The 16,019-nt window shown below is 36.4% G+C and overlaps 2 protein-coding genes across 2 annotated transcripts in view; one reads left to right on the top strand and one right to left on the bottom strand.

Moving 5' to 3' along the window:
- The first annotated feature begins 603 nt into the window (after positions 1-603).
- Positions 604-16,019, top strand: part of LOC145722335 (DENN domain-containing protein 1B-like) — a 390,017-nt gene continuing 374,601 nt past the window's right edge. Inside the window, exon 1 of the mRNA XM_081824948.1 lies at positions 604-613. The gene's annotated coding sequence lies outside the window, so the exon portion shown is untranslated. The remainder of the gene's footprint in view (positions 614-16,019) is intronic.
- The window catches only part of LHX9 (LIM homeobox 9), an 18,963-nt gene continuing 14,714 nt past the window's right edge, over positions 11,771-16,019 (bottom strand). Inside the window, exon 5 of the mRNA XM_031020159.2 lies at positions 11,771-15,349. Within this exon, the coding sequence (XP_030876019.1) occupies positions 15,293-15,349 (57 nt within the window). The 3' untranslated portion in view covers positions 11,771-15,292. The remainder of the gene's footprint in view (positions 15,350-16,019) is intronic.

Here is a 16,019-nt window from a genome sequence, read left to right as displayed (position 1 = left end):
AACTTAGTTCCTTGAACATTCATGTATGAAAAGAATCATAGCCAGACCATATTACATGTGCTTGTATATCATAGTAACCTTACACTACTTCTGCTAACCTTGCTTGAAGGCAGCCCTCATCTAACTATTCCAACATTTGTTTAGGATTTTGGCTGTCACCTCCCCTCTTCATATATTCCATCTGATGAGCCAAAATTGCAGTGAGCTTGACTTTAACATCAGGGGCTGACCCTGGGGAAAGGTTCCAGGATCTCATTACTGGTGACCTGATTGGGAATGAAAGGGCCGGAGTTGCGCCTGTGGCATTGATAGAAGCCACCATGTCCTTTCTCGTGCTGCCTGTATTCCATCAGGGGTTGAAACCAGCCTCTCTATCGTCCTCACCTAGGTGATATGTATCTTCACTCCGAGTGAGACAAAAACAGGAATATGGCCCTGGAAAAGTTAGAAGAAAGAATGAAGGGAAGCTAGGATGGAAGGAAGGAAGGGAGGGAGGGAGGCAGGAAGGAAGGAAGGAAGGAAGGGGAGAGATCAGGAACTCAACAGCCAGAAATCATATGAAAATTCATTAAGAAGTTACATGAAAGTACAAAAATTCAAGTTTTTGTTTTTTGTATACTCAATTCTTCTATCCTTTTCCTTTTTCTGATTTCTGCATTGTGAATATCCAAGCAAAGCATTATTTTTAAAAGAGAGGGAGGGAAAAATAGCCCAAGTAGTGAGACATTTTCAAGTAAATGCAGAAATTTGGTGGGGGCATTCAGCATTCACCTTACAGCTTCCAGACTCTGCAACAGCCATCACAAACTGGGCCCTCATTTTGTGACCATTGGGCCCTGCTAATACAGATCACGCAGTGATCTATGTACCTCCTGACTCATCCTCAGGAGTAGAAACACCACAAGGTAGGGTTATCTAGACAAAAAACATCATCTTCCTTTTCCATGAACATCTCCCTACCTCAGTGATTATGACACCTGCTCTCTACGTCCTCGTTTGGGGAATACAAAAGGGTGGTGAGTGTTATCTCTTTTCTCAAATCTTGGATCTCTGGTATTGCTTACCACCCTCATCTCAGTCTCCAAACTTCTTCATCCCTACATTTCATTTCTACTTCCCGGAGATCTAATAATTATGCTACCTTTTGTTCTTATGTAGATTTCCTAAAAGAATGCCCTTAATTGAAACAAAACTCAGACAAAAATTTCCATGAAAAGGAATCATGTCATAGCTTCTAAAATCAAAATATAAGAACTCAAAGAGAACTACAGGTATTATAGGATGATCATTTTTCAAATTCCTGGTGGACCTTCATGTAACCAAATGAGGACAGAAGAACAGGAAGTTCAAGAGAGAAACAACAGCAATTAACTTGCTTGAGAAGGAAATTTCACTATTTTAATAAACTTTTAGAACATCTGTTCTCAAACATTTGGTCTCTTAGACTCTTTTTTAAAAAGATTTTATTTATTTGTTTTAGAGAGAGAGAGAGAAAACAAGGGGGAGAGGGGCAAAGGGACAAGCAGAGTCCTGCTGAGTGCAGACCCCAATGAAATGTTCCACTCCAGGCTCCATCTCAGGACCTTGAGATCATGACCTGAGCTGAAGTCAGATGCTTAACTGACTGAGCCACCCCAGTACCCCTCAGTCTTAGACTCAATATTTGCTGAGGACCCCAAAGAACTTTGGTTTTTACAGGTTATTTATATCAATATTTACTGTATTAGAAATGAAAATGGATTCTCATAACTGGTTCTGTTTTCAATCTGTTACAATGTGTTGTTTTGCTTATGGTATATGAAGAAAATTTGGCCTCATTAGGGTATATAATTGGAAAAGAGAGGAATATTTTAATTGCCTTTCAGATCATTGTGAATAGCCTGATAACACCAAACCTTGACAATGGTAGTTTCTTAAAGGTTAGCTGCAATATGGGATCTGGAAACATGACCATGAACTTCTCATACTCTGTACACTCATGAGAGAATAAGAGTGAAAATGGCGAGTAACATCTTAGTATTATTATGTAAATAATAGTGACCTTGTGGAAACCCTGAGACCCCCTTGGGAATCCCCAGTGGTCCTAGCACCATACTTTGAGAACAGTTGCTTTAGAATTTCCACAAGAAGATTTCATGACACTGACATGGAATGGATAGATTCAACTGTAATGTAATGCATTGTGTATTATCACCTCCATCTCTGAAAGACATGTTTTTCACTGCCTGGAAACTATAATAGATTTGCGAAGCATTAAAGTCAAAAGGAACATTGAGAGATCATCCCATTCAGATCATTTGTTTTTAAGATGAGGAAACTGTTAAAGAAGGTCAAGGCTAAGTTAAATGGTAAACCTGAAGCCACCCTGGTATTTGGGGAGAGACAGACACATAATCCATCTCCTTTGTGGATTGTGGAAAGAATACTGGGAACCTTAATTGTGTGGAGTATTTTTATTGCCTTTGTTACTCTTATCCCACATCCCAATAAGAAAACAACACACCTCCATGTTACTATCATTCTTTAAATCCTTGAGGAGCAAAACCCCTTTTTTTTTTTAATTCATCTCATTTTCCAGTCATACCCATTGGTGTATGTCTGATCTTAAAAGAAGCCATCTTAGAGTTCTGAATGGCAGACAATCTAAAGGAAAAATATGAGAAAAAAAATTAAGCAGAACAGTTTTTTATTATCATTATAGTCTCTGAAAATACTGTCTCTGGACTTGCACAGTCCACAGCCTGTGCAGCCATATGTGGCATCCCTGTCTAAACTTCCAACAATGATAAAATGTTTATGAAAAAGCACGATGCAAAATTACACCTTCCAGATGATCACAATGGTTTGAAAACATTCCTGTATGGTTTGTCCACCAGAGACTCATTCCCAGTCTTACTTCTCTGAGTCTGTTAACCTACCATATTCGAGGAAACAATCACATCACACTCTTAGTTTATAGTGAGTCCACCTTGAACTAAAACTGTTCAAGTTTCTTTCACATGCTGGTTAGCCATGTTCAGTCCTCCCATCCCTTTCGCCCCACACTCTCCCCAACACCCCAGAGTCCAAGAGTTTTCTAACTGTGTTTTACCAAAACACAGAGGCTTTAGAAAGAGGTGGCAAGGAATAGGAAGGTGTCCCCCGTTCTTCCACTCCCACTTCAGTCAGAACAGATTTTATCTTACGTAGAGAATTCTGGTAAGATTTTATATGATGGAAATATTATATGTTTAAATAAATTTAAAAATCACCACCATAGCTTGTAACTGTGCAGGACAATTTTAGAGCCTACATGTAGCTTTTCATTTTCTTTCTACTAACTTTTATCTCTTGGGTTAAAACCAGCCTTCCAATCTTTAAGTATCTTTTCAATTCTGATTTTTCCATCGACTGTATTTTCTGTCCCTCCCAGCTTTGTGCCATCTGCAAGTATGATTAGCTTGACAACTCTGTCCTCAAACTAATTCAGTAATATAAATGTTGAAAAGAACAGAGTCTTTGAAAAGCCCCTAGCCACCTCCCTCGGGGTATATTAATTCATTAATTGGTACTCTCTGGGACTGGATTTTTTAAATCAGTTATCAATCTACATAGCTATATATAGTGGCTCTCCCACCTTGAGCCCAAATTGAGATTCAAATATGTTCAATCATGTCTGGCAAAAGGGACAGGCCTAAGAAGAGTAGATTTGCAGGAGTTAGTTGTCTGAGGACTTTTGTTTGGGGCTGAAGGAGGAAGGAAGATTGTGTACAGATGCCTGGGAGTAAAGGGGGAGGGGGGTGATATGACAATGCTATTTCTCCCACACACAATCCTGTGGACTGGTATCAAGGTCAGGGGATAGAAGAGGCCACAGGCAGAAATGGAGGGAAGGACTGTGCAAGGGGGTTCCCACAGCGCTACTCAGGTCCCAAGTGACAAGTGCACCCGTGAATGGGGGAGAAGGCATTCTCTTCCTTTAGGAACATTCAGGAAATAGCACCTTTGACACAAATGTCCTTTTCTCATGGTGGGTATGCTTGCACGGCTTTATAAGCAGAAGACACCCAAGGAAAACAGAACAGAAGGGGAGAACATGAGCACATCTCCTATTATGTACCTGACAGACTGATAAATTAGTATGTCTAAAAACATCCCCTGGGGACTCCCAGATGTTTCCAGAAGGGGGGTGTTAAGAGAACGGTAGAAGTCCTTTAGAAGCACAAAGTGGGTAAACATTGAGATTTGGATGTTTGAAGTTAATGTGATGCCTCCATAGCCCCAGAATGACAAGGCCTGGACAGATGCAGAAATATACATTCCATTATTCAGTACACATTTCACCCCAAAGGATATTAATATTTAATTGAACCCCAAACGCATCCTTCCAATGTCCACCTTAGTTTTTGCTACTTTCTAAAAGATTTCTGACAGCTGTTGGGGTGAGGTTTGTGGGAGGAAAACACTTTTATATAATTGCCATTGCTTCCGTCATGTTTAAGTTCCTGCCTTTCAGAGCTACTACACCTTTACCAATCTACATAAATGTCCCCGTCACAGAAGTTATGAAAGAAATAGAGGAACTGAGTGGAATCCTAACAAAGGTTGGTGATGAACGTTATCAAAGTATCTAAGCCTGTGTTTTCTTCCCAAACTCACCTGATCGCTTGAGAATAATTATGAAATAACAGATTTCAGACCTCTTGCATGGAGTGAGGGTGGGACAAGACCCTCTCCCTCTTTTTTCAGCCAGCCCTCCAGGTGAACCTTAGGATCAGGTAAGTTTAGAACAGGGTGGTCTTTCTTTCTTACAGATGTTGAAACTAATACCACCTCTGTTCAAGTGATTCATTCAAGGTCACACGTTCACTTAACATTTCCTTCCTTCCAACTGCCACAGAAAATCATTTTTGTTCCTCTCTACACTTTTATCAAAATCTGTAACAGGATCTCTGGACTGGATCCAAAATTGTGGTTTTTGAAGTGAGCACCTAGAATCCCCCAGACCCCATGGCAAGGCTCAGGGTTGCTGTGTCCAAAGGGGTTGGAGACAATGATAGAACTACAACTTTCCATATGCCTTTTTCTCTCCACCAGAACAAGCCTTGTTCTTACCTATTTTATATATTCAGTTCTGTGAAAAAGCTTAGCAAGGAAGCTTTTGATGCCTAAAAGAATTTGAAAGCAACTGATTTAAAATATTCCCATCTGCAAACTTGATCATACTTTTAAAAAGTTCACCTATCTTGGGGCACCTGGATGGCTTGATTGATTGTCTGACTCTTGGTTTTGGTCCAGGTGGTAGGATCAGCCCCATGGGGGCTCTGTGCTCTCTCCTTTTCCCTCTCCTTCTCCCTTCCCCCCCACCCGGCTCCTCCCCCTGCTCTAGGGCACTCTCTCTCTCTAAAATAAATAAATAAAATCTTAAAAAAAAAAAAGATGAAAAAGAAATGCTTCAGAGCCTCATTTCAATGTTCATTAACCTTTGTTGCTAATAACACTTACATATATTTATCTAAAGGTCACATTTATTTATTAATGGAAAGATGACCAGTAGTATACTGGTCACCACTTATCTCAAAAAGTTCATGCTTAATAAGGACTATTAGCATAGATGTGGTAGAGGAAATTAATATCTGTTTTCTATTGTGAAGAATACCAAAACCAACAACCATCCTAGGAAAATAATAGGATCCATGAACACCAGTGAGCTATGGCCTCTGGTGGAGAAAATAACATGCCACCTTCTCTACCATGGGGATTCTCAACCAGAATGAGGTAGGTAGTGGAAGCCAGGTTGTGAATACCATAAAGGTTTGATGCCAAAATTGATGTATGTGTAAAATTTGTTTTTGCTCTGCATTTATATACTGATAAGATAATGCTGTTGGTTAGAGGTTTGTGAAGCCAGGTACACTTGGTGCCAGCAAGCAGAGAAAATGTAGCTTAACACTCATCTGGCACCAAAAAAATATTTATGCTTATTGAAATGTGAAATTTGTCTCATGAATGTGTAAGAAAGTCTGGTCAGGGCAGTTCGCAATCTTACCTAAACCAAGACTCAGGCCAGAAGGATAGACAAGTGAAGGGTTCAACAATTAAATGCCTTTGTCTTCGTGTAAGGCATTATGATTCAGTAGTATGATTGTGTTGTCATCATTAGTGATTAGTGCCCTTTGAGTTTCTTAATTCTTTTCAAGTGCGACTTCAAAAGCTAGGAGTGGTAAGTGCTCTTAACAAAATGGGAAGAACTTCTGTAGTAACATAACCAAATGGCTTAGGGCAAGGAGATCCTGTGCTTCCCAATCACGGCACCAGGACTTGTCCTTGGAATGCTCTCCGTTTCAGAAATGTATAACGATGATGGGTGTTGTATGCTCCATTATATGCCATATTATATGCTCATCATTCTGGAGAGATTAACTCCAAGAAACACTTATTGGTCTCCAAAAAGGAAAGTAAGACTTAAACAAGTCTGGTGGACCCATATCTGTAACCCTTCCCCTGACTTCCATCGTGAAGAATTATAAGTGGCAGTAGTAATTCATAATGAAAGCTGCTTTTTCTTCCAGAGTTCAGGTCAAAATGTCTTCTTCAGCCAATCCTATCCACTAATCTATGCTTCACAACTCAATTTTTAAAAATGCTTACCAAACAATTGTTATTTTCCTAGCACCTTTAGAAAAACAATGGAAATATAAGATATCATCCCTTTTCTCAAGAAAGGTATAATATTTGAGGGAGACATAAGAAATAATTAGACATGCAATGTGTATATAACCTAATATTACTCATGTCAAATGAATGGGACATACAGTGAGTTTTATGGTGGTCAGGAAGGAAGACATCAATCATCACAAGTGTTGGTGGGAATGCAAACTAGTGCAGCACTGTGAAAAATAGTATGGAGTTTCCTCAAAAAGTTAAAAATAGAATTACCCTATGATCCAGTTGTCACTCTACTGGGTATTTACCCCAAAAATACAAAAACACTAATTCAAAGGGATACATGTACCCATATGTTTACAGCAGCATTATTTACAATAGCCAAATTATGGAAGCAGCCCGAATAAGTGTCCATCTGTCCATCAATAGATAAATGGATAAAGATGTGGTATATATATTGGAATATTATTCATCCATAAAAAAGAATGAAATCTGCCATTTGCAATGACATGGATGGAGCTAGAGAGTTTAATACTGAGTGAAATAAGTCAGGGAAAAATAAATGCCATATGTTTTCACTCATATGTGGACTTCAAGAAAAATAACAAATGAGCAAAAGAAAAAACAGGAGAGAGAAAAACCAAGAAACAGACTCTTAACTATAGAGAGCAAACTGATGGTTTCCAAAGGGGGGGAATGGGTGAAATAGGTGATGAGGATTAAGAAGGGCACTTATGATGAGCACCGGGTGTTGTATGGAATTGTTGAATCACTAAATTATACACCTAAAACTAATATAACACTGTATGTTAACTATACTGGAATTAAAATTTTTTTTAAAGATTTCATTTATTTCAGAGAGAGAAAGAGAGAGAGCATGAGCGAAGGGAGGGACAGAGGGAGAGGGAGAAACAGACTCCCCGCTGAGCAGGGAGCCCAATGCGGGGCTCGATCCCAGGACCCCGGGATCATGACCTGAGCCGAAGGCAGACGTTTAACCAACTGAACCACCCAGGCGCCCCTGAAATTAAAATTTTTTAAATAAATTTTAAAAAAACAAGTGCTAAGACAATTTTCATGGAGATACAATTAAAATAATTTAAAGAAATGATAGTTTTGAGATTCACATCAGTTACCATTTATTGTTTCTTATGTCCCAGGTACCACACTATGAGCTTTAACAAAATTATTATAATTTTGTAAAAAATACCAGGACTGGAAAAGAACATAGAAAAAAAAATTATGTAGATGCTATATGATGGTTTGGGGATACTAGGTAATTTTATTTCTTCTGAAATGTTGATTTTTTAGTGGTATGTATGAACTAAGTAATGAAGAAAAAAGAATTTGTAAGATTTAGGCAGATAAGAAGTCACACAAAAAATTTTATGATTAGAGAAAATATGGTGTGCAAAACTGTGATGGTGAGAATACCCCTGTGATACTGACAATGAAGCATTTGTGTTGGGAAGGAGTGAAAAATAAACAGAAAATGTATGACAGTCATATTATGAAGAATCTTAACTGGGTTCCAAGACTTTATATTTAATCATATATACAATGCGAATCCATTAAAATTCCTGAGGAAGAAGGTGTCACAGAAAGACAATATTTTGAAAGATGACCCTTGTCACATACAGGAAGGATTCTGAGGGGAGAGAAATGAGAAGAAAAGGGACCCACAAAGTTGTAATCACAGTATAAGGAATGTGGACAAATCAGGGTTTGGACTAGAATCTTAGGGGAAGAGGTAGACTATGAATTCAGGTTTGTCTGTCCAAAAACTATGATTCTGCTTCTTCATACACCTGTCACATGGTTGGAACCAGAAAGAATCTTGGTGACTGTCTATACTCCACTCCTTCTCAAACTCCTCCACCCAAGTATTCCTAAAGACCTGAGGTCCACATGCAGACCAAAATGTTCTTTGAAATAGAAGATTTTATGTTCCCAATTTGAGCAACACTTATTTTCTCCTATTGGGTATCCCATTTGTTTCATAGGCAATTAATATTTTAAAATTTTATCAAGTAAAACTAATGATACATATATTCTATTCCAGGTACATGTGGACTGTGGACACTGTCCTCCAGTTCCTCCAAATAAATGATAACAAGGCTCTTTTTAAATCCACACAGAGAGAGTTCACCATCTTTTAGGTCATATGATTCTACATCAGTAAGAAAGCTATTTCATATAATTCATTTAAATGTAATCTTTTTAATGTTCCCAACCATTAGTTCTACTCTTAGGGCACAGGAATGGGGAAGCAGAACAATATCTGAAATATCTTAGGACTTCCTATTTTCCCACAAGCTAAGAAAACCTAGTTCCAGTGAGTAGAGTGGTAGCGGGCATGGCAAAAAGAGGTAGATCAAGAGGGTTGATCAAAGACATACAATAAAGAAAGGATAAATAGGACTTGGTAACAGAATGGTACAAAATAATTTGTAAAGGAAAAGGCAATGGAAAAATTGCAAACTCGATGATTCTCAGCCTGCCTGACCCACAGGGAAAAGAGTTCTATCATTAACAGAAATGAAAAAGTCCAGAAGGTTCAATTCCTTTTATGCTGCACTTCAACGAACAGAACAGTCAGGTGGAAATATCCCAAGAAATATATTTGGAGTCATCACTAAAAAGTTGAACCTTTAAGAAAGAATGCAGTTTTGAGAGAAGCAAGCAGAGGGGAGACGCGGTGCTGAACCGTGATGTGCTCCCTCTGAGTCAGCAGAGCCGGGGAGAGAAGCAGCAGGTGCGCTGCCTGTGGCAAATGCCAATCAGGGAAATCGTTTTAAAGACATGCAAGTAATAAGGGCTGTAAAATCTGGCAGGAAAGCAAATGTGAATAAAGACAGGGAAAATGCCATGATTTGGGTAAGAAAAAGATCATTGCTAATTTGAAGGAAAAGTGTTTCAATAGTGTCATGGGAACAGAACTGAGATGAAAGAGAATTTTAGAGGAATGATGGTGAGCAACTGATGAGCTAAGGAGAAGCTGTGAACATTTATAGAAAATTCCAGGAAGTAAAAGCCGTCGATGTTTTGTAACCATTGTAGTGTTTCTCAGTGGAACGTAAATTGCACTAACAATGCAGCAGTGATAGATCAGAGGTTCTAGTAGTGGCCATATGGCTGCGATGACATTGTTTCAGCTACATTTTGTTTTGTTTTGTTTTGTTTTTTAAAGCAAATCTGCAGAACTTTAAATTCTTGATGTCCACACTTTTCTGAGGAAGGCCCACAATTGTCTGAACTAAAAAACAATACACATCTGTCTGAGTGCTTTCTGTTTCAACTAAAAATGATAGTAATAAATGGGAATCTGAATCAGACAACCTAGTAAGGCTCTTTCCAGCACAGAGAATGATTCCATGAGTTTATCCATATCTGAGTCAAAACTCAGAAACAAAGCCCATGGCGATCATCTTTATTGATAATACATTCAAGTGCAAGGTACTCCAGAAAGAGAGAATACCAGAGTTGAAACCGCATGCTTCATAGTGCAACACTTAATAGTCAGGGTTTCAGGCTATTGAAGGTGCATACATGGTGAAAGGTCTCTTGGGAAGACTCAGAATCCAGCTCAGTCTATCATATAACATGCTTATTTACCCTATCACAGTGTATACTTTCGTGTAAATATATATGGTAGATGGACCAATTTATACTTCTTGTTCACTAACGAACTCATGGAGGTCCAGTCACCTTAACACACTAGTAATGCTCAATTTAAACCAAAATATCTTCTTCGAATTGTAAAACAAATGTTTGTTTCTAATGTGCCTCTTTTAATAGATGAAGTAAATTAAACATTCATTCCAACAAAATTTGCCTTTTGCTGTTGTTATGGTTATTTATATTGATATGCTAGCATTCATCAAACTTTGTTGAACAGAAAAGTTTAAAACAGCAACATAATTCTAGTAAAAAGCAAAGGTATGGCCAAGCTCTGTGAAGACAGTAACCTACACAGAACCTAGAAAGATTACTAGTATTATCAGGGATAGCAGAGCATAGCTCCACATTCAGTTAAAAAGAAGGCCTATTACAATATCTCCAACTGAAGGAAAATTGCCATTATTTTGCCCTTTTGTTTTGCTTTTAATTAAAAATTGGTTTACAAGAAATGAGCCTTCTTTCTTAAAAATATATATCTTTTCATGAGTGTTAGAAAATATACAACACACACACACACATACACACACACACTGCCTGGTGATACTTAAGAAGAAAACTGAATAAAAAGCTATACTAGAGGGCGCCTGGGTGGCTCAGTCGTTAAGCGTCTGCCTTCGGCTCGGGTCATGATCCCGGAGTCCTGGGATCGAGTCCCACATCAGGCTCCCTGCTCGGCGGGAAGCCTGCTTCTCCCTCTCCCACTCCCCCTGCTTGTGTTCCTGCTCTCGCTCTCTCTCTCTGTCAAATAAATAAATAAAAATCTTAAAAAAAAAAAAAGCTATACTAGAACCCTTGGAAATACAAAGATCTCATTAAAATATCCAGAAGGAGACTTCATATCTGCACTGAAATAATAAAGTAACTACATAATTGTATTTATAAAATAAGTTGTCTCAATTTATATCATAGAAAAATACCATCATTTAATTATTTACATCATAACATTTTGTAAGTTTGCTCTTTAAAATTCCTACAGAGCATCTAGGTCAATCTGAAAAGACGCTACAAATATATTTAAAATAATTTCCCACTATATTTTCCTTCTGAAAAACCACTCTTGAATTCAAACAGCTTCAGCTGGTTGAAATGGTGAAATACCGTTGTGCTTTTCAAAAATCACATTTCATAAAGGGCATTTATTCTATAGAATTAAAGTTTATTGAATAATAAATATAACTTTAAATGATGCAAGCTGTCAAAACCCTTGAATGTCAAAGTTAAAGCAGATAGCCCTGCATGATTTTTGCTACTTCGGAGAAGGAAAAGAAGCAGAATGAGAATAAGTAAAGGCAACTTCACCTTTGAATTTCTTCATCTTTGTATATTTGTCATAAATAACAATTTATATATCCTTTGAGGTTAATATTTTCTGGTTCAGTGGGAAAGTACCGGAAAAAAATTAATATATTCATGCATAATATGAGGCAACAGAGACTGGAGCATCTTATTTGTAGCAAATTTTATTTTCAAATAACCATAAAAGGTATCCAGTTACTCTTCAGATTAATTTATAAGATCATGCAAGATGTAAACAAGAAGTTCCAAAGGAAAAAAAAATTGTTCCTGACAATTCTAATATGTGAAGAAAAAGTACACAGAAATGCACACCAGGAACTTTCTACATATGGCTAATACCTGGATCTTTATTCTTGCCTGCTTTTTGTCATTTCAGCACAAGATAAATGTAGTGCAAAGAAGCAAAAATTAATAATCCAAGGGTAAAAAACTTGTTAATGTGGTGCATGATAAAGGAGGGTTTACTATATTAATATTCACAAAGAAATGTTGGAAGTGGGAAGTGATGTTGGATAAAAATATCTATTTTGCAGCACAGATAAAAAGAAATTTCATTGTGGTGATTATATTGCTACTTGCATCATATTCATAGATTTTTCCTTGAGTACCATGCACAGTTCTGAGCTTTTTTTTTTCTGCTTTTTTTTTTTTTTTTGCTTTGAAAACAGGTAAAATAAAATGGAAACCTTCCCAGAGGGCATTCAAAATAATATATTAGCTTAGAATTATAATATTTCAAAAATAAGGTAAATGGTAATATTATTCTGAAAAAAATGTTGGGAAGGCAGAATAGGTATTATAAAAGTGTTTCAGAATCAGTGGCACACCATAAAGAAAATAACTTCTGTTTTCACATTGGCTGTAAAGGAAAGGACTGTGGCTTTACATCAGAGGGCTTTTATTCATTTGAATATTCAGAGTTGGTTCCTGGTTGCTAAAAATATAAAATCCAAAAGGCCAATCCAGAGTTTATCTATGTATGGTTTCAAAGACCATACAATGCCATTTCTCTAATTTGGACTAAGTCCCAGTGTCCTTATTTAATCCTTGTGTCTAGAGACAATAACATGTAAAAGTCATTGAATCATCTTGAGAGTACACAAACTCTCTACCAGTAAAGCTAGCTTTGTTTAAAGCATAGTTGAAAATTAAATAGCAAAACTCCATACCAAATTAGGTGTTTATATTTATCTTTTATGACAATGGTATTCTCCCTAGTATTCTCCTTAAGAGCCTAGAATGACATGATTCCATGATTCTATTCCACAACTTCCCACTTCTAACACTTTTCTCCATGATGCCCTTTGCAAGCACGCTGCAACAGAAAATGAGATGATAGGTATATGTGGTTTATAAAATACTTTGACTTCAAAGAAAGGTTACTGTAAAAGAATGTGCTGTGGATTCTACAGGGGTTTTGTTAAATAAAGCTATCTATTTTTTAGGTGATGAAAAATCACCCAGGTCTTAAAAGTGTTTGCTTTGGGTCCTTTATTATGGAATTTTTTCCTTATTTGAGGTATGAAAAGCCTACCTATCCTGTAAGCCAGCATTAAGGGGGCCACTCAACCAAAGCTGACAGATGCTAACTCTCCGTAAAGCTTTTTTTTTGCCCGAGATCAATTTGCCAGAAATTAGACTAACCCAGACATCTGGGAGGTAGAAACTATGAAAATTTAGTACCTTGCTCCCTTCTAAGAAGTCCACATCCTTCTCTTCCATGCCCCAAAATAAGTGTGCGGTTGCCCAGACTGAAAAACCACGGTACATCACGGGAAAGCAAGACAGACCTTCCAACTCTACATCGCATGCTTTTCTTCTCTTCCCACTCACATAATGAGGGTTCCTTTCTTTTACTTTTTGAAAATGTGCCTGTTTCAAATTTGTATTATTTTTTTCAGATGTCTAATTGCAGTTATGTTCTTTCCCTCTTTGGTCTCCTCCCGCATTTCACATACCAGACAAATATTTAAAGGTCTGTAAAACCAGGCGAGGCTCCAAAATATTTCTAACCGAAACTACCATAGGTGACAGCACAGGGAAAGAAGGCAAAGCTGTAGGACAGGGATTTGAATAAACTGGGTGGAAATGTATTGGAAAATCTATTAAGTTGCTATAGCCATGGATGAAGTTTCAATGAGGCATAAACATTCAAGTTACTGACAAAACCAACATGTTTCATGATCACTCAAAATAGTCTACTTGTCGTGGTGCATTGCTTTTTTTCTTTTTTTCTTATTAGTAAATTGCTCTCTCTTTTTAAATTTTCTTTCCCCTTTTTAGTATTCAGGAAGTGAAAGCATTTAAGAAAACATTCAAAGTTCTGAGAATACATGTAAGTGAAATATTTAATGTCTGTCATTCATAAAAGTTACATCATTTACATAGGGTTCATTTGTATATAATAAAAATTTCATCATAATGAAAAGTTTTCTGGAAAGTTATATGTTAATTTGTTTAGCATATGCTTTGGATATACAGCTAAATAGGAATCGTTAAAAAATTCTTTCTTCAAATAGTCCCTTTAACAATTAAAAAAACCTCATTCCTAAATATTTGTTTTTCTTTCCACTTGCTCCTTTGTTTGTAATATCATATGTAATTTGAACTATGCAAAGATTGGATCTTTTCATAGTTCAGGATATATTTGTATACTTCAGTAAATTTGCTCATTGCATAGCAAACATGTAAACTTACAGAGGATCTATAAATTTTACCCTAATAACCTAAAAAGTTGCTGAAATTTTACATGATAGTTTATTCTAAGGTTTATTTTTTTGTTGTAACTAGTGTTTTCTTTTTTTTAAATTTTTAATACATGGGTTGATTGAATACAACAAATAAAAAGTCATGAAAAATTAAAAACCAAGTAAGTCCTTTTATCCTAGACTACCAGAATTTTACCTCATTAGATTGTTTGGATTTTTTTTCCCTAAGTATCACAAGTTGGAAATGTATCGTGCTGCCTCTTAAGACAGTGTTCAAAAGTAATTTCAACAGTGTGTATTTAACATAAAGTTAACTATGTTTGCATCAAATAAAATGTTTATTCATGAAAGCTATTTATCATACAAGAAACAGCAAAGATAAGTCATCATACAGAGATGTACACTAGAAGTGACAGATGTAAAAGTGCATGCAGAGATTTCTGTTTAAAAAGGAAGAAATAAACAATGATACTAAAATTACTGGGTTTTGATCCTATACTCTCAAAGGAGTGATAGCTTTTCTTTGAATTTACAACTGGAAAATTCCATGAACAGATAGGACTAGTACACATTAGCAAGCAAGTGAAATGGATGTTTTTGGGCTTTATTTTACAATTACTGTGCTTGACAAATGTGTGGGATTTTTTTTCTTTTTTAGCAATAATAATTTTCTTCAAATATGGGGTGGGCATATTACTGCCAGGCTGCTCTGGTTTATACACGGCTTATCTAATTTTGTTTTAAACCACATAACTTTAAGCCTCCATTTGTGTTAGACACCATAAAGAACAGAGTTTTTGTTAACATTCAGTAAATGACATTTAAGTCTCTCTCTCTCTCTCTCTCTTTTTTTTTTTTTTTGGCTCAATAGATTTTAAAATGTATGATTATCATAACCTAATATTGTCTTTGTCTTCACTGCAGTGGATTTCCGATCAAACTTTTCCCCTTCTTTTAATACTTTAGGGAATTTTCAAACGTCGGGATGTTTGGCTGTAATGCCCCAAGATTTGTTCTCCCTGAAAAAAATCATAGTGACAATTTATTAACTACAGAGCAACTTGGCTTTTAGGGGTCTGCAATTTCTATTTTGATTTACAAATATCCATTTGTGCTCAATAGACCTAATATTAAATCTTAATCATAATTAAGTTTCTTTTCATGCAATTACTTTATCTGCTTATTATCTTGTTTTTAATTCTAAAAATCGGGCAGAGTCAAATCGGTGGGGCATTACTTTTATTATAAGAAAATATATTTAAAGGTAATTCTAAGTTGAATTACATTGCATATGCAATGGTGTGTACATTGAAAATGAATCAGAAGTTTGGAAATCTGAAAACTATATGTATGTTTGAATATTTAAAAGTTTTTTGTATTACCACTTTAATAGCTTTTACATACAGATATTGGAAACACACTAATACAGTTAAACCTTAAATTAAACTGATGGGAAATAAAACTCCTTAGATTCAAAATGGTTTATTCACACAAATTTAATAGGATATATCACAATTGTTTGGTCCATAAATATTTAGGGGAAATAGTTTCTATACAATGCATTTATCAATAAACAAAGAAACATGGACAATTTTGCTAGACCACTTACTGTACTATAAACACGAAGCTCAATATATAAGATTATTGAATTTATCAACTATATTTGAAAGAGTGCACAACTGCTTTCTA

Source organism: Leptonychotes weddellii, chromosome 6, assembly GCF_054177405.1.
Source record: "Leptonychotes weddellii isolate Sample4059 chromosome 6, ASM5417740v2, whole genome shotgun sequence".
Classification (NCBI taxonomy): domain Eukaryota; kingdom Metazoa; phylum Chordata; class Mammalia; order Carnivora; family Phocidae; genus Leptonychotes; species Leptonychotes weddellii.
The sequence above is the reverse complement of the archived record's forward strand: the minus strand, read 5'-3'. Positions and strand labels throughout refer to the sequence as shown.